Consider the following 18,888-nt stretch of genomic DNA (forward strand, 5'->3'; position numbering starts at 1 on the left):
CGTCCTCAATGATCCCAGGCGGGTTTGTGGATTTTCGCATGCTGTTTGTCATCTTTAAAATTCAGGCATCACTTCCCCTGAGTCAGCTACTTTCCTGATCTCTCCACCCCAAACACCCTGCAGGTGCCCGTGGTGTGGACTACATGTAATGTTTGGTCTCCCCTCCAAGACTGAGCTCCCCAAGGCTGCACCCTCGTCTCTTTCATCTTTGGATCCACCGTGTCCAGCACAGTGCCTGACACATGAGAAGTGGCCCCCACAATGCTCAGTGAATAAATGTTGCCTTAGGGCCAGACTAGCTGAGCTGCCACCACTGCAGGCTCCCTTTCCCACTCTCAGTTGGTAGGAGAGAGTGAAATGTTATTTACAAAAACGCCAAGCCAAACAAGACCCTCCCTTCCCTGATATGCTATGGCTGTGCTGAGAACAGCCAGGGGTCAACAAATGGCAGCCAGATGGTAACTGACTGCTGCTCCCTAACTCCAGGGGCCTGGGGCAAAAGGCCTGGCCACCCACCTGCTCTCAGGGACCTGTGAACATCCACTTTGTAGGGAAAAACCCAGACGGTTCCCTCCTCCTGAATCCCCTCCTCCAATCAGCCCCCAGAGTGGAACCTCTGCCGTGTGCCACCCGACTGAGGGACCCCCAAAGCCGGCTGGAGCAGCTCTATGGCCCAACCTTGCCCCAGCATGGATGTCGCTTGCCTCCCCCCACTTCTTCTGCAACAGGGAGGTGCTAACTCTGCAGGACCAATCCTGCATAGTAGGGGTGCTCATCCCTGGTGGGCACAGCTGAGCCCTAAAATAACTAAACTTGGATAGAGCAGGGGAGCACTGGAAAGAGAGGTAGAGCTCCCTTGTCCATCTGTAGAACTCTGAAGACACACAAGTAGCTGGAGGAACAGAGGGGGATTTTCTGCAGTGTTCCCAAACAAAGAGAACTGATCAGGCTTTGGGGAGAGCTCTGTTTCCCTCTGTTCCATTCAGCACTGTTCCCCTCCTCCCACAAAGCCAGGAGGCAACAGGCCCCCAACTGGTTATCAGGTCCTCCAGTGTGAGGGCCTTTGTCTCCCCCTCAGACAACTAGCTGGCAGGGCCAGGGGCCTACAAATCCTCGCTGACCCTCCCAGCTCTTTGTTATCTCGGAGGGAAGATTACATTTCTGTGTGGGGAGGCAAGGTGCCAGGAGTCCGCCGAGTGGGACAGAAGCAGGCAGAGCGGCTGGCTGACCCCCTTCGCCTGGAGCTGCTGAGGGCTGCCCTGGGGATGCTCTCCTTCCACTGGCCGGGGGCCTGCCCTGAAGTGGAGGGTCTGCATTTCAGAAAGAGGGGTGGGGAGGAAGAGCACGGACGGGGAGCTGGGCTGGACGGATAAGAGCAGCCAGCTCTCAATTATTCTGCAGCCATGTCAGTGGTCCGTGGATCGCCCATTCCTTCCCTGGGTTTCTCACCTTCTCTGTTCCGCTGTCTTTGGCTGTTTCCTGGACAATTGGGGCAGGGAGAGCTATCCGTTGGCCACTTGCTTTCGTTTTGGTTTCTTGCTAAGTCTATAAGGAGATTTGTTCAGCAGCGTCTATGCCCCTCGATGCCAAACAGACAGACATCTAGATCTTTCTCCTTCTGTTTAAATCAAGGACGCATCCTTCAGCCTCCTCTTTGGGGTTCAAGACGCTCCTAAAATGTTTCCAAATCAAAAGAAAAAAGGACTGGATTTAAGACCCCCTGTCTTAGAAGAATCATAGAGAGGAAGGGTGATATATTCTCTTTTAGTAATAAAGTAGGAAAATAGTAACTGGCTGTTGGCGTTAAATGCTGGGTTTTCCATAGCTTGACTTCCCAATCACATTCCCTCCAATTGTATTTGCCTCCTCTGGTCACCCAGGTTTGTCATCCTCATCAAGTCCATCAACAACAAATACAAATGAGATACCTCCTGAGTAGAGTCCTGAGCTACATCAGATACATAGATGGGATCCTTGCCATAGTATAGTTTAGGAGCTAGTTAGAGACAAAGAGTGAAAAAGACAACTAACAAAGTTAAGTATCAAATCAGTGGGGTACACCAGGGCTCCAGGGACTCACAGAGCTGGGACTGGCAGGGAAGGCCTCTCCAAGAGGGAGGGGTGTGAATTTGTCCTTCTTGTAGGCCTGGAATGAGTGTTATTGAAAATAAAGGAGGCCTAATGTGTGGGCAGCTTATATGGGAGGATACATAGATCCTGATCAGGAGCTGAAGGGTTTCAGGGTGAAGAGAGAAGCTTATAGGCGGACTAACCCTATAACCAATGGCTGAAGTTCATTTATTTCACAAATATGTGAGTTTCTGCTTTTTATTTAGTTTTAAATTTACTCAATATTTATTAAACACATATTCTTCAGTCAGTCCATAGAAATTTATTGAGCTCTTACTATGTGAATGACACTGTGTTGGTCACTATTCTTTCCTGCTGATCAAATAGAGAAGTAACTTAGGGACTCTTTCCTTAAACTGGGGGGAGGGGGGGGTGGGAGGGTATCTCCTTCGGTGTTGGAGCTTCCACAACCAGTGGGTTTGGGTGGGGTGAGGATGAGGCAACAGGCCCCACCGTTAACTTACATAGTGACTTCTGTTTGTGTAACACTCTTGGTGCCCTGACATCCCTGTTGTATTTGATTCTCATGACAACCTTGTAAGGGACTCCCAATCAACTGGGGGAAATGTGTGGACAGGTCTTGATGTTTTCAGATGCAAGACTTCTGCAAAATCAAACAGTTCATAAGTAAAGGGACCAGAATGGAGGTATCTTTCAGACCTAGTGTGGCATCCTTCTCACCCTACCAGTGGCACTATGGGAGCTTAAAAAAATACAGACTCTTTGCTCCTTCCTGGGACAGACTGATTCCTCAGCCTCGAGCAGGCCAAGAATTTGTGTCTTTCAGAAGTTCTCCTGAGGACTCGTGTCCATTTGAATTAGGGAACTGCTTGATTATACTACGCTATGGAGGGACCCAGGGGAGAGAGCATTTTAGCCACTTTTCCTCGAGTCCCATAGAGCACTGGAGAGTGCTCTGGGTGGGCTCTTACTAATTTCTAGCCCAACAACAACCGCAGCTGCCCCCGCTCACTCTTTGCTTTCGAAACGTTCACTGCAGGCTGGAGACTTCCGGAGGCCAAGAAGGACGCTGTAGAACTCACAGGACCCAGCTCCCGTGGACCCCCAAACCTAAACTACGAGGTGGGGAACGTGAGATGGAAGGAAAGGGTCTGAGGAACGGGGGATCGAGCTTCTCACGAATAAAAATAGCTTGTATTTATTGAGTAACTATGTGCCAGTTCCTTCCTCACTTAATCCTCAACTATATACGGAAAGTACTATTATCCCCCTTTTACAGATGAGAAAACTGAGATGAAGAGCGAGAATCATTTCTCCAAGGCACACAGTCAGCCTCCAAAGACTCCCGTGCCACCATGGGCAACCTCAGGGCTACAGCCTCACCTCACCCCCCCAAACTGCTCATCTGTCCACGGCCTGAAATTCGGGCGCCCCTCTGGCGGTGCTCAGATGGAGGGGCACGCGCGCCCAAGGAGACCAGCCTGCAGGAGAGGAGCGGCAGAGCTCGGGGCAACTCAGCCGGCTCCCCCCTTCTCGGGGGCCGCGGCTCAGGAACTACAAGGCCCAGCAGGCCGCTGCAGGGGGAGGAGGAGGGGGTGGGACTAGCGCGGGGTGGGAGCGAGAGAGCGAGCCCTCGCGCCTCGCCGGCGCACAGCGCTCGGAGCGCTCCTGCGGGCACTGGTGCGGCGGCCTCGGCAGCGGCGGCGGCGAGCGGGAGCCCGAACTCTGGGGCGGCCGCAGCGCGCGGAGGAGCCCGGGCTGTGCCCGGCGCTGGGCGGCAACGTCCGGACAGCACCGCTACTCTGCTTAGCGCATTGCGGCGACCTCGCCTTCCCCGGCCGCGAGCGCGCGCCGCAGCTGGAAGAGCAGCGGAGACCGAGGACTTTTCTCTGCTCCGAGGGGCGCCCCGCAGGGCGCACCGCACCAGTGCTGCAGTCGGGCGCGCCGCGGCGCCGGGGCGATGGAACCCAGTCTGCAAGAAGCTTGAGGCGCCGCCGCCCGGTTCTGGAGAGGGGGCCGCAGGGTCTGGAGACCCCGGGCGGCGGACCGGAGCCCTCCCCCCGCCCCGCCTCCGGGGCACCAGCCTCGGCTCCATTGTTCCCGCCCGGGCTGGAGGCGCCGCGCACCGAGCGCCACTGGGACTCGAGCGCCTGCCGCCGGGCTCTCGCGGCCCAGCCAGGACCCGAGCGGAGCCCGGGGGCGGCGGGCCGGAGCCGGGGACGCGGGCGCCCGCCCGCCCGCACAAGCCACGGCGGACTCTCCAGAGGCGGAACCGCAGCGCCGAGTGAGGTAAGAGCCGCGGCGCCCCCGGATCCGGGGCGGGCTTGGCGTCCCGAGCGGCCCCCGGCGCCGGAGCCTCCTGGCTGCGCGCTCTCGGCACCGAAGCCCAGTCGGATCCGGCGCCTCCCTCTACTCGCTACCCGCCCCCCTCCACCTCCAGCCTCCCCCCAGCGCTCTGCGCCCCCCTTTTGTCTCCCCTCCCTGCGCTCCGCTCGCGTCGCCTTCTGCGCCCCCTCCCCGCGCCCGTCCCGCCGCTCCTCCTGCCGCCCAACTTTTCCGCCAACTCGCGCCGGGGAGCTGGCGAGGCGGCGGCGGCGGCGGCTCCGCGGTGAGTCCGAGAGGGACAGGGCCGGGGCGAAGGCGGCGGCGGCCCTCGGTCTCCTCGGACTGGGGAGGAGGGTGGGAGTGGGCAGCGAGGAGTGCGTGCGTGTGTGTGTGTGTTGCATTCCACTCCATCTCTTTTCAGTCCACTCGTGGGGACTCACCCCAATTCAGCAGGTAGCTTTGGGTGGAACGCTCAAAATCCGGGGTATTTCTAAGTCCTTGTCCACCTCCGGGAGAGTCTGGGGTCGGGGTTGGGAGTGGGTGGGTAGGTGGGAGTAGGATGAGGGAAGGAAGTGGGGGGGGGGGTAGGTTAGCTTCTCTCCGAAGAGGACTTAAGGAGGTGTCGTCACCAAATGGCTGAATCTGCTTTAGCGGAGAGCGAGAAAGGAATTCCCTTTTCCAGAGGGGGTTATCTTCTACTTGCTCCATCTCAGAAAGGGTCGGAAGTTTGGGGAAGGAGAGGGCGCCCAGCGGGTGATGTTAAGCCCCATTATGGGGTCGGGGGGAGGGGAATGTTCAGTTCCAATCTGGTTCTAGGAGGTGGGGGAAGGGATGAGGGTTTTGTCCGGTGCGGTTCACTCGGCAGCAATACATGTTGGTTCTCTGGCCCAGACCCCTCTGCCCCCCGCTCCCCTCTCCCATTATGTTTGGGGTTGGGAGAAGAGGGGCTAGAACCCTCATGTGCAGAGGAATTTATTGACGTTATAGATGGAGTTAATTTAACACATATCCTCTGAAGGCAGCCAGACGCCTTAGGGGCGGGGGGCGGTGTGAAACCAGCTTCTCCTTTCTGGGCCCAGAAGCTATTAGCCCATTTAAAAGTTTCTGTGGTGTCTTTCACCCCCAACACTTTCCCCCCCATTTTCCAGATGTAGCGGTCGCATCTGGTTCCGTTTCTCCCCACACGGGTACACCGCAGTCACATTATTAGCATCCCTCTTCCTCCCTTCCCTCTCCCCCTCATTAAGACTGGGGTTCTTCAACTTGTCCTTACCACCTCCCTCTTTAAAATTTCTTAAGACGTGGAGATGAGGCCTTGGGATTTGGGGAGAAAAGAAAGTTACCCTAGATCTCAAGTTACTTAGGATCGGAGGGTGGTGGTGTTTTCTAGCTTGTGCGGAAAAGAGGCATCGTATGCAGGATCGTCGGAGATGGGGCCAAGATCTTGGGGGTGGCACTTGCGAATGGTTCATCTGTCAGGGGTGGCCTCTGGCCATGGGTCTGACCCAGAACTGGCCCTGACGGAAGTTTCTGGAACCAAAGCGTTGCTTTTTCGTCCCTTCAGTTATAGCTGGAGCAGCGGGAGCGTCTGACCCTGTCCGGAGCCCGCCGTCCGGTCTCCGGCCGCCCGGCGGTGGCGTCACGCGTCCCTTTTCCACCCTCCCTGGAGCGAGCCCGGGGCGCAGCGGCCGAGGGCGGGTGGAGGGGGGGTGCGGGGGCTGTTGCTACCAGAGACGCTCCTTGTGCATTTTTAAGGAGTTATTTGGGCTGCAGTCCCCGGAAACTAAAGTGGGACAGTTTACCATTTAAATAACGGCTCCAGATTTGAAAGCAGGGGTTGGATTTTTTGGTAAAATCCTTTGAGGTAGGAAAGCCCCTTCTGGTCCAAAGGTGCGGGAGGTGGGGAGAGTTGGTCTTTCTCACCTTCTCCTGTCCAGTCTCTTTCAAATTGAAAACACTTCTCTGGTTTCCTCCTTTGGGCGGTAGTTTTGGAGGCTGTAATGAAATCGCACTTTCTCTAGACATGGTAATTAAGGTGCCTGTTTCCTCCCACATGTGCCCTGCCCTTTGCACCTCCGGACCAGCGCTTTTTTTGGAATACCGTCTAAATTGTAGAACCCTAGCCTTGAGACTGTTTAGCAGAAGGTGGCCATTTCCCCCCATTGACCCAGGCTCCCAGTTTCCTCTCTGAGGCTTGTTTAAAGCAAAGTAGCAGGGCTCCATGGGAGGTGCCTCTGTCTGGCTAATTACCCCCACGCCTGGGTCATCTCCCTTCCTTTCAGTGACCAAGGGAGAGCCATTGCCAGCCTTCTGTCCCGATGACCTGCCTCCCTGATGACTCGTTTACATATTTCCCCCCAGGTGGTTGGGAGAAGCTCCAGGGCTGCTGCTGACCCCCAGGGGAGCACAGGGTATGTGGGGACAGGGAGGCTGCTGGGGCCTGGCTTCAGCTGGGATGGTTGGGTACTGCATCAGTGAGGAGCTCCTTGAAATATCTGTTGCACTGACTCTTAGTCATAGCTGAGGGTCAGCTTTTTAATGAGGGCCATCCAGATGGAGAGCCACTTGGACATGTGTACTTTCACTGCCTGCTTTTACCATGCCTGTAGAAATGTCCTTTTCGGAGGCCTTTTCACAAATGGGATTTCCGCCAGAGTGGGCACTACTTCCTTTGGTTCCAAAGTAGACAGTCTTGAGTGCTTCTTTTCCTTGGCCTCTGGCCATGGAGGATGTTAGAAAGTTCCGTTAGGCCTCCTTAGAATAGCAAGTGAAGCAACACACAGGAAGACATGAAGAAGAGCATCGCAGATGCTATGGTCCCACCCCTACTGAGGGAGAGGATTAGAATATGTCCAGGCATCCCGCAGCCTGGGCTACCTTTATTCCTGGCGGACTCCAGAGGGCAGGAAAATCGAGTTGAGCATTGAGTAGGCAGACTCCAGCCATGGAGACCAAGAAAAGTCCATGGGTTTTTGCTTTTAGTTGTATGCTTTTTGCTTGTTTTGGGTGTTGACCTGAAACAAGACTCCTAAAATAGGAGATTTGCTCCTGTGAGCTTGGGGTTTTAACAACCAGCTTCTCTGAATGCTTTCTTCTTGCCTCCATTTTTTTTTTTTGTTTTTTTGGGGGGGCGGGGTTTGAGGGAGATTAGTCCTGAGCTAGCATCTGTAGCCAATCCTCCTCTTCTTGCTGAGGAAGACTGCCCCTAAGCTATCATCCGTGCCCACCTTCCTCTATTTTATATGTGGGACGCCTGCCACAGCATGGCTTGACAAGTGGTGCGTAGGTCCTCACCCGGGATTCGAACGAGCGAACCCCAGGCTGCCTAAGCAAAACGTGTGAACCTAACCGCTGGGCCACCAGGCTGGCCCCCCCTTACCTCCACTTTTTAAATCTCTTTTATCAAAATGGCTGTTAGTTAAGAGCTTCCTAGATAAGTTTGAACCTGTTGCTGCTGGAGGAAAAGGAGGTAGAAAAAATTGTTTCAAACGTCTTGTTCTAAAAAGGCCTCACTTGAGATGAGTTTAATTTCCTCTTGGGAAATTTGTCTTGCATTTGTCTTCCCAAGAGCTTTGCAAAAGGTCTGAATGCACCAGGGACTTGTGGGAGTCCAGATGTAGAGCTTTAGAGAAGATTCTGGGTTTCCAGAGGGATTAAATACCAGACTTCGGCTAAGATATTTGCTTTTTTCCGTAAGGTTGCATCTACCTTAAACAGAAATTCTCCCCTTGCGATTAAAGAAGCTACCTCTGGTCCCCAAGTAAGTAGCACTCACCTGGGTGAACAACTCCAAGAATGTGGTAGTGGTCCACTAGCCCATCCAGTCTTCAATAGCAAAGGTTCCTAGATTGTGTTGGATCAGTTAGTGTTTCATTTATCATTACTAATTTTTTATATACCTCACCCTCAAGGACATTTGGAAACTTTTTTTACAGGGACTCAAAATTTAATAATTAGCATTATCCTTTGGACCAACTAAAATTTTGCAAGCTGAGCTGCATAACTTTTTTAGATGTTTATTACGTACTTACCCTGTCAACTCTCAACAGTGAGTAGAGAACACTCATTTTTGGGGAAAGCGACCATTTCTATTAAGAAGTAAGTCTTATTCCCATCTAAAGGAATTAATGTTTTGGTGTTACTTCCTCAATTCTAAGAAATTAAGATGTTTAGAAAATGTCTCAGTTGATTTGCTTTGAAATAGAGCTGGCTGGGGAACAAGGAGTCCTTGACTGTTGCTTTTCTCTGGCATTTTCAGCCTCTTTTCTGCAAGAGGATGTATATGGGTTTCTTTTCAATCAGCCTTTCTTTCTTTCATTCATTTATTCATCCAATTAACAAATATATCAGCATCTGCTGTGTGCCTATTACGTGCTAAGGGTAATAACAAAGGTTAGTTCAGGTGTAGACTCTGCTTTTAAGGAGCTTGCAGTCCCATGGTGTTTTGGAACTTCAGAGGGATGAGATTCTCAGCTAGAAACCTCAGGAAAGACTTGTGGAAGAGGCGGCTTTTTTAGGTGAGGCTCAGGGAGTAGGAAAGCTTGGGCCACTGAAGATAGAGGAAGGGCTAAGGAGCAGCGCTTGGTCAGCCAGAGAGGTTGCCTGGAGCTGTGCTGTTCCATAGAAATATAACACAAGCCATATGTAATCTTAGATTTTCCAGTCGCCGTGTGTGAAATTACGTAAAAAGAAACAAGTGAAATTCTTTTTTATTAATTCATTTATTTGTTTAGATTTTAATAATATATTTGATTGAGCCCAATGTCTCCAAAATATTATCATTTGAACATGTAATCAATGTAACAATTGAGATACTTTACATTCTTCTTTTCATACCAGACTTTCAAAATCTGGTGTGTGTTTTTCGTTTCTAGCACATCCCAGTTTGTACTAGCCACGCTTCAAGAACTCAATAGCCACAAGTGGCTAGTGGCCACCATATGGGGCAGCGAAGTCTGGAGTTTAGGGCTTAAAGACGGATAGTGAGCAATACTTCCTAAAGGGAGGAAGTTCGTGTCTTCCCACCGTCATTACCACAGTCTCCCGAGAGTGCTGTCGAGGAGTGCCTCAAGCACAGTGTTCGTGATTCCTTACATTTGATTAGTGCTTTAGAGAGGAGACAGCAGGCACTTTCACCCATGCCGCCTGTTTGAGCCTCACGACCACCTGTGTTGTAGGCAGGACAAATATTTTAGCTCTGACAAGTGGGAAACTGAGATGCTGTGTGTGCGTCTCCCTGATCCCCAGTGAGGGAAATGCACCCAGGTGGAGTTGGGCTGCCAGTCCCAGGAGGCCTGACTGATGCGGGAGAGGTCGATGTCGAGCCAGCTGCAGGCTCTGTGAGGAAGCTGCTGTGTACACCTGCGGGGCTGCAGGTCACACCTGTCAAGCAGTGAAGGAAGGAGACGGTTCCTCGGGGATTTTAAGAATGCATTAATTAGTCGAATGAGAAGGTGAGGTGAAGGAGGAGGTGTCCGTCCTTAGGGTCCCGGACAGCGTGTGGACTAGTGGTTTATGTCACTGTGTTTTCTGCAATGGATTGTGTGCCCACTTACCTTCTCATTCCAGGAGCTGGTGCCAGGAGGAGGGATTTCTTAACATCCTTGGTTTTATAGATGTGGGGCTTGAGGCCAAGAATGCAAGGAGAGGAAGAGGTTCTTACAGGGAAGCTTCCAGATTAGTTTGAAGTACACTGAGTGGTGGTGGAAGCTGTCTGTCTGCCTCATTTGGAAACAAGCTCAGTCATCTCAAGATGACACCACCCTTGCCCATTGGATACTAAAAATGCATTCATTACTGTGGTAATTCCTGTGGGACTTAGGCTCTTCGGCAGGTGTACCTTTCTGGGTGACAGGCCTGCATCCGTTTGGTGTATCTTTGGGATGTAATGAGATGTGGGATGTGGTTTAGGGATGTCCCACGGCAAGCATTGCTTCTGTCCCACACCAGGAATCATATCCTAGATGGCACATCTGTGAGCTGCTTCCAAGGATCTTTTCCCTCAACCAAAGGAACTGAGAATTGAGACTCTCCCATTTCCAGGGTTACCTCGGATCTGTCCTTTTCTGCTTGGTTTCTTTATGGCACAGGGATGCCCTTTGGAGACAATGAGTTTGTGTCAGATAGAGCCAGGCTTGATCAGCCTGGTATTTGCTTCCTCCCACCCTGTCCTCTAGCATCTGAAAACCCAGGTGGTGAGAGTCCCAGGCAGCTGCTTACAGCTGCAGGTGCTTGGGCAGAGTACTTAACCTCTGTGAGGCTCAGTTTCCCCATTGCTTAACGGGGAATAATAATTCCTACTCCTCATAAGTTTATAGTGAGGAAGAAATCAAGTTTTATAGTTATAAATTTTACCTAGTAGATGCTTGGCACATAGGTGTTCGGTAAATATTCGTTCTATTCTGTCTCTTCTAATCCCTTTTCTAAATTTAAAAAAATAAAAGAGAAATGTTTTGTTTTTCTTTGATTTGAAATCATTAAAAAATTTTAGGAAAGCCTTAGGAGGGAGCTAGTGGCAGTGCATGCCTGTTCCTGCTGGCAAGCACATGTGAACGAAGCCAGGAATCTGGGGGTTTCTGCCAGCCAGGGCTGACTCACTCACAGGGGCCCTGTCTGGCTCCGGGGGAGGCCGGGCTGAAGCTCCACATTAGGGCATGTTCCGGGGAAGTGGATTCTCTGAATAACTTGGATGGTTCCCTGGAGTATTTAGGACAAAAGCCACCTGGAAGACAGAGATGGTCACCCCCACGTAGCCCAAACGGTGCCGAGAAAGTCTTATCACTTGGTAAATGTTTAGCAGTGAGGATCTGTTGTTCCTTGACACCCTAGGGAATTGTCTTTGATGTTACCACTCAGACTGAGAAGGGTAAAGGGCTATCCTTTTAGCCGGGCCTGGCATGAGCCATCTTCCAGTCAGCCTTTGCAAGAGCCCTTTGACTCTGACCTTTTTCCCCACTTCTGGACTCATTTCTGTTGGACGTCAGCTGTCACCTTTCAGCGTGAGAGGAGAGCGGGGGCCACCTCCTGGTTCCACACTCCAAGGCCCTTTTTAAGCAGTTGGTGCGAGTTGTGTTCTATCTGTGAGGGAAGCTGGTAGAACCACAGATCCCTGTGATGCATCCAGTTTTAGAGACAAAGAGAAAGAGCCGCCGAGATCACTTATTTCATAGCTTCCTCATCACATAGGTCCAGGAGGGTCAGGCTCTTACTTGGCTCCCATTTCCTCGTCCTTGGCTTGTTCCATAAGTCCTCTCTCTTTATCCCTCACCTAAGGCGGGGTTTGCCCTAGAGTGAGTGCAGTCTTCTACTGGGGGATTGTCAGCATGCTCGAGCCTCCTGCAGTCCCACCACGCTCTGATGCCCTTGCGCACAACGAGGTACAACTGTTTGCGACTTTATGAGGCCATTCGCTTTCCCAGCACAAGTGATCTTGGGGCTTGTGCCTTGGAGAACCTCGTGATGGTTTTCCCAGCAAGGCTTCCACATGGTCCACGTGCAATCAATAGTTGTAGAACTGAGCTAAAGCTCTCCTTTGTCTAATTAGGGCCTGAGTCAGTTATTGCTTCAAGCACCCTTCTGGACAGGGCGACTCTGCGACATGCTGTGCCTTCTTTTTTTCCTTGTCTTCCATCCCTGTGAAGACCCTCCTAACTTTTTGGTTTTTTCCTTCCTCAGAGTCTGCTTGAAAAGGAGGATCAGGCTCAAGGCGGAGTCTCCATGGAGGTGTGGAGCCTTGTCACCCACCTCTAACTGCAGAACTGGGATGTGGAGCTGGAAGTGCCTCCTCTTCTGGGCTGTGCTGGTCACAGCCACACTCTGCACCGCCAGGCCGGCCCCAACTTTGCCTGAACAAGGTACAGCATGATCTGAGGGTCAGCCCGGACTCCTGGCCTGGACTCCTGGTCCTTGGAAACAAGGCAGGCTGGGATGGAGGTGATGTGATTGGAGGTCATGTGGTAAACCATCCCAGGTCAAGCAAAGGGTCCTTTCCTGTAGGAGAGACTCCCAAGATACCTGGGCTGGTTTGGGCCTGCTTATAAATGTCACCAACTTCATCAGAGGTTGGGTCATGAATGCTGGTGACATCTGTTTGCTAGAGGTGATATACTCAGGGTGAGTTTATGCTTTTCTCTTCCTGAAAAAAGAACTTCTGACTGGGACCCAAGAGCTGGCTCCCTAACCTCAATTATGTATAAAATGGGGTTGGGTGATACAATGGGGAGCAAGTGACCAATGAATTTGCGTTTAGAACTTGGAGATCAGACTACAGGAGATGTTGAGGGATGTGGGAGCTTGAGAAAGACCTCTGGCTTCTGGAAAATTGTTTCAAAGACATGTCTTCTAGGAGGGTCGGCAGTCATGGCCACGTGCCTGCCGTTCTGCCTTCCTTTCCCACATCTCACAGGCCCTGTTGCAAGGCCTGCTGAGCGGTTCGCTTTGGATGTGTCCTGCTGGAGGGATTCGGAAGAGGTTGAGAACCAGGGAGCATTATGGGGCGTGGAGCTGGTAGAGATCTGTATCTTGTTGGGAATTCAGAGAGATTATTAGTAACAGGAGGGACTGGCCACATTGTTTATGGGATTTGCTGTAGTTTGAAGATACTTCATCGAAATTAGGGGTACAGCACACCTGGTGGTTTTTGAGGCTTTGAGAACTAATACTTGGGCATTTCTGCTGCCAAAGGGCAGTGTGGCTCGTGACTCAGTGACTGATCACATAAATAGAGAGGGTTGGCAGGCAGTGGGTGGAAGGCTCAGGTGTGCATGTGACGTGGTAGCTGCATTTAAAGGGCCATCAGTCTCGGCTATCAGGACCTGTTTGAATGATGAGTCAGAATATTTGTTCACTTCTGTGGTGATGGAGAAGGAGGAGGGAAGGGTATGTGAGATTTTCTAGAAGGTGCACTGGCTGGAGCAGGCAGGTTTCTGTTTCATTCAGTAACAGAACTGAAGGCAAGACCTGAGCTAGAGCATACTGGAGACCCGAAGAGGGAGAGACCATCTCTGCCCAGAGGGAGTTCACCATCAGGTAGGGGGAGACAAGTACAGAGGTAACAAAATACAAGATAGACAGTGTGTAAACCACACAGTGGAGTTCTAACAAAATAAGTGGGAATGCGGAGGAAGAGGGGAGCAGAGAACATCTGAGATGAGTCTAGAAGGAGGGGGAGGGGTCTGGAAGGGAGAAATGAAGGGCGTTCCATGTGGAACAGCATGAATGAAGATACTGAGGCAGGATGTATAAGGTATATAGAGAATGATTTGCCTGATGAGTAGGTAGTTGTGAGAAGAATTGGATTGGAAAATTCTGGATTGAGTGGAAAATTGGGTAGAGTTAGCACATGAAAGGTCTCAACGTCCTGCTAAGGGAGCTACACTGAAATGGACCGACACTGGGAATCTTGAAAAGTTTTGAGCAGGTGGTGACATGATCCAGCTTTCAGAAAATTAATCTGACAGCTGAATTTGGGTGGATGGGAGGAAGAAGTCAGATGGATCTGTGTTTGAATACCGCTCTGCCACTTCATAGCTGCATTACTTGCTTTGACAAATTACTCAAACCCACTAAGCTCATCCTTAAAATGATGTCAGTAATACAAGATTAAATGAGATAATCCAGAGAGGCACTTAGAGTAAAGTGTTAGTGATTATTTCTGCTGCTACCATTATTGCCAGAAAGGCTTTAAACAGTTGTTTTGAATGTCTAGCAAGAGGAAGTAAGGAATGAACTAGGATGGGAGCAGTGAGAGTGTAAAGGAAGGAAGAATAGCAGAGATACTATAGAAATAGAATCTTTAAGTAAGTTGGGTATCAACTCTGGGTGAATAGAGACAAAGACAGGATGAGATGAGAGGAAAGGGAGTGAATTGGGGTGGGAGGTCTGTGAGGAATGGGGAAGCTTCGGATCAGCCACGGCGTAGACGGTGATGGGAGTCCAAAAGCAATGAGGGCTTGGATGCAGTTTGAGAATATGGATTTATGATGGACCCGAAAGTACTTTTTTATTTTTAAACTTTGTCTGACAAACTCTTGCAGCCCGAGAATGGAGGGTGGAGAAAGTAAACAGTATGGAACCCAGGCCTGGGCACTTGTAAGCAGGAAGGGGATGTCTGAGGGCACGAGCATAAGGAATCTAGGGGATGGGGGCGGAGGGTGTCATTGAAGCTGCTGGTTGCAAACTGGGAAAGGAAGCTGAGGCAGTGATGGAGGGTGGAGCCAGGGGCTGAAGGACTTGATGAGGATGAAGTACCGGCTCCGTGAAGGACAGGGCGGGAGTAGGCCAGGTGGACGGGGCTGTTAGGAGGCTGTGCGGCCGCGAAGATGGAAGCTAGACTGCCATTTAAAAAGAAAATCAACTTAACTGAGATATAATTTGCATTCTATTAAGTACACCAATTTCAAGTGTACAATTCAGTAGGTTCTGGTAAATGTAATGTCCCATGTAACTACCACCCCAGTCAGGATATGGGACATTTTCATCACCCCCAAAACTTCCCTCATGCCCCTTGCATCAGTCCCCTTCACAGCACTGACCCCAGGCAACCGCTGATCCACTTTCTGTCACGATAGATTCGTTTTGCCTATTCCAGAATTTCATATAACAGAATTATATGGTGAATGTGTATCCATTCACCTGTTGATGGCCATTTGGGTTGTTAACAGTTTGGGCTGTTATTACTAAAACGCCTGTGACCATTCGTGTACGTGTCTTTGTGTGGGCGTGTGTTTTCCCTGGAGTTCCTTGGCTTTGATTTTGGCTCCGCTTTTTGCTGACTGTTGGCTCTTTGGAAAGTTCCTCTCTATGCTCTTTAAAATATATCGATAATGAACGTCTGCTCCTAAGGTCATTGTGAATATCAAATGAGAACATATGCAAAGCTCTTAGAACAGTGCCTGGTACATAGTCAATGAGTGACAAATGGCGGTTGTGGATCCCTTTTCCTGGGACCCCACAGAAGACACCACATGCTGAGGGGCTTCTTGTTTCATGGGGAGACTTGGAATGCCTTCAGACACAGAAATGGAAATCCACTGGACTTGGAGATCAAGTCCGGGCTCTCTGTTTGGTTAGGTCCCTCGCCTCTCCCTGCTGAGTTTTGTGACTGCAGAACACGTGCCCTGCCATGTTCAGGGAACTGCTGCGAAGTCACAGGGAGAATCTATCTCCAGGCTTTGTAAGCCACAGGTATCTCACAAATGTAAGGCATTATTGTATAGTCTTGGCCCTGCTGATTGTTAAATAATAATGCTGCTGTTCTCTTCAGAAAAGACCATAATTTGTGTACAAAAAGTTTGTCTAAAAGTTTAAAACAAACTACCCCAAATCCTGCCCACACTGAGAGCTTTTCGCCTTTAGAAAGGCTTTGCAGAGAGTGTGTGTGTGCGTGTGTGTGTTGGGAGCCCTTCCCCCAGTCTGCAAATGCTCCTGAGGGAGTGGGGAGGGCCTGGAGTTTCTGGCTGTCCTTGGAAAGTTGAGTTAATAAGGGTTCCAGGAAAACCAGCCTCCCGCCTTCCCTCGCTCTCCTTTCCCTTCTCTGGTTTGGGATCTTAAAGAGGCTAAGCTTGTTTCAGATCAGGCTTTGAGGGAGAAGGGAGTTGTGTGTGGATAGACTGAAGCTGGGTCGGGGCTGAGGGGTAGAATGCGCCTTTGAAAAGATAAGCACCAACTTGAAAGACATTTTGAGCTTGGGGAGGGCTGTTTCTACTTTTTTTCTCTCTTTTTGAATAAGTCTTGGGGAAAAGCAAGTAGGTGAATCTGAAACTGCTTGCAAGGCCACTTCTTGCTGTTGGGAGTCGGGTCCTGCCTCCTTTTCAGCAGTCATGTGGGTTAAACACCCCAGACTCCTTGGTCGAGAGGACAGTATGAGGCTGGCAGTCTCAAAATACTTGCCTACATGCTCAGAAACCTGCAACTAATAAGCGATTTAATGGGCTGAGGTTTTACAGCTCCTCCCACCTACCCAGATTTGAAGGAGTCTGGTGGCCGGTTGAAGGGGGAGAGGTTACACTTAATGGAAAAGCCGCACGATTCCATTTCTGGCTGCAAGCCCCCTGGATGCCGGGCGCCACAAAGCAAGGCTTTGTCTTTGTGTTCTGCAGAAACCTGCGCCCATGGGGGAGAGGCTGCCAGTGGTGCCAGAGACATTGCCCTAGCTTCAAGTTGTAGGGCCCTGGCTGCCCCAGGCAAGCCCCCCAAGGGCTCCTGCAGCCGTCTTTGGCCCAAAGGGGTATGCATTTCAGCCTGGCTATAGGGGAGCCTCAAATAGGTGCCAGAGGGTATCCACTACCAGCCTCAGACAGGCTGTGATCCCACTGGCTGCAGCCGATTGGTTGTGGCGGCAGGAGCAGTGTTGATGGCTGCCCTGGGACATATGCAGGAGTGTTCCTCTGCCCCACCCATCCCCAGTGTAATTTCTTCTTGTGAAAAGAACCCGTTGACTTCTAATTCACACTGAACATTTAAGGGGAGTTTCGTCACCCTCTGCCAGAAGGCGAGTGGAATTACATGGAGCAAAAGGTGCTATTGGATGACCCACTGGAGACCAGGGTGGAGGATTTAGGTCTGTGGAAATCTCAGGGTGCTTAGCTACTGAGTCTCCCCAGAGGATCTGCTCGGCCCCACAACCCCCTCCCCAGAGAGAAGTGACTAGGGTGCCTTTGAAAGGGTGTGTTTGCAAGTGTTCCCGGAGCTGAGCTGAGTGGGGTGGGGGCAGGGAGGACCCATCTCAGCATGTGAGGGAATGTGAGGGAGGAGCGCTCACGTGTCCTGCTTGACCACACTGGGCAAGTGCAGCAAAGCCACTCCAGGGCTGTGTTCTTGGCTCTGGCTTCTGCATTGCTACACCATTAGCTTCACTGATTTTCCACTCTGGCTTTGCCAGCCAGCTCCCCGAAGTCAGGGAGGAGGAATTTCTCAGGGAAGAACAAATGGCTCCAGTGGGGGAGGGGAGGGAGCCCAAACAAAGAATCAGGCCAGGATTCTGTCACCTGGTTTCTGTCACTACCTGGAGTCTAGGGTGGGCAGGAACTGGAGAGAGCATATCAGGGATTCCTTTGGAGCCTGTGGCCCCAGCTCAGAGGTGGATCAGCAGGGCTCTGCCGGGTGCCTGCTGCTGGTCAGGCAGAAGCAGTGAGTGATGGCTTGTGTCTGGGGCGGTGATGGATGACTTTGGGAGAAGTGAGTTCTGGGGAGTCGTTATCCGGGAGGGCGAGGTCCAGGGTCAGAGAGCCTGACCAGCAGCTGCGCCCTGTTTTTACAGTGCCTCATTCCTGTGGGGCTGCTGGGGGCTCCAGCTCACCCTGTAGACACCACCTTTGCCTCTTCCTTCCTTCCCCGAAGCCTGGAAATGAGACAACTGTTTCCCTGCTGACCGGGGAAGGTCCAGCTGCTCTGGCGCTGCTCGTCTCCCCAGTTCAGCTGCCCAGGCCTCCCTATTCATTCTGGAGGATGCCTCATTCACAGACTTACTGCAAACATTCTCTTCTCTCCGCCCACCCTTCCCCCTCCCCAGGCCCCAAGTGATCAGCTGAAAGTTAACTGCTCTACCTGGGCTCTTAAGGGCCTGGAGTAAATCCCTGTTCCCTCTTAGGAGAAGCCTTCTGGAGTCGGGGCTGCCCCTGAACTTGGTGTTTGCTCTGACTTCCAGCTGGCGATGGCCAACAAGAGGGGAAGTTGCCCGAAGTCCCCATGGCAGGCTTGTTGCCCCTTAGTGGGGCCGTAGTATGGCACAAGATGCTGAGCTCCTGCCCTCAGAATTCCCCTCTCCTGGTTCTCAGTTCAGGCCGACTCTCACCTTTCCACTTGCCAAATGAGGTGCCCAGTGCCTTTGTTTAAAGGCTTTGCTCTTTGCAAACCAAGGAATGCTAGGGTGAGGAGACCGTCCAGTTAGATCCAGGCAACTGAGAAAGTTCAGTTCGGGCGGAGCTTGGAACTCAACGTCCTTATCCCACAAGTTGTGGCGTGGCCCAGTCTCCTGGGATGGGTTGTGTAAAAGGAGGTGAATGTTGGGCCAGTGGGCCCTGCCATTTGAGTGATTGCAGCTGTGTTTCCCAGGCTCTGGTTGTGTAGGCACATTGAGTCTCAAGTGGGTAAGAGGGTCAAGGAGTTCGGCAAAGAGTGGACCGTAGTGAGTATGAGCTTGGGCAGAGATATAGGTTAAAAACCATCAACACTGAAGTTTCAAATACCAACAAAGAAAGATGAATTTAGAGCTTAGCCCTTTCTGGGTTCTCTTCAAGATCAAAAACTAGCCTCTGGCTAACGGTCCCTTCACCATTCATTTGCTGATTTAATTTTCTTTCTTCGGTTCTTTTCTTTCCTTCTTTCTTCTTTCCTTCCTTCTCTCTCCCTCTCTCTCTCTCTCTGTCTTTCTCTGCCTCTGTCTGTCTGTCTGTCTCTCTTTCCCCGCCATCCATTCATCCATCCATCCATCCATCCATCCCTCCATCCATCTGGCCAAACAAGACTCTTCCT

At 51.4% G+C, this 18,888-nt stretch overlaps 1 protein-coding gene across 15 annotated transcripts in view; it reads left to right on the forward strand.

Moving 5' to 3' along the window:
* The first annotated feature begins 3,712 nt into the window (after nt 1-3,712).
* FGFR1 (fibroblast growth factor receptor 1) overlaps nt 3,713-18,888 on the forward strand; it is a 48,105-nt gene continuing 32,929 nt past the window's right edge. For 4 of the 15 annotated variants that reach the window (XM_070598862.1, XM_070598865.1, XM_070598867.1 and 1 more), the window contains exons 1-2: nt 3,740-4,380; nt 12,091-12,269. In XM_070598862.1, the coding sequence (XP_070454963.1) occupies nt 12,179-12,269 (91 nt within the window). In that variant the 5' untranslated portion in view covers nt 3,740-4,380; nt 12,091-12,178. Of the gene's footprint in view, nt 4,381-4,429; nt 4,700-12,090; nt 12,270-18,888 lie in introns of those variants that run through there. The other 11 variants (XM_070598861.1, XM_070598868.1, XM_070598873.1 and 8 more) reach the window with 7 other exon arrangements.

The sequence above is a fragment of the Equus przewalskii genome, chromosome 28, assembly GCF_037783145.1.
Source record: "Equus przewalskii isolate Varuska chromosome 28, EquPr2, whole genome shotgun sequence".
Taxonomy (NCBI): Eukaryota; Metazoa; Chordata; class Mammalia; order Perissodactyla; family Equidae; genus Equus; species Equus przewalskii.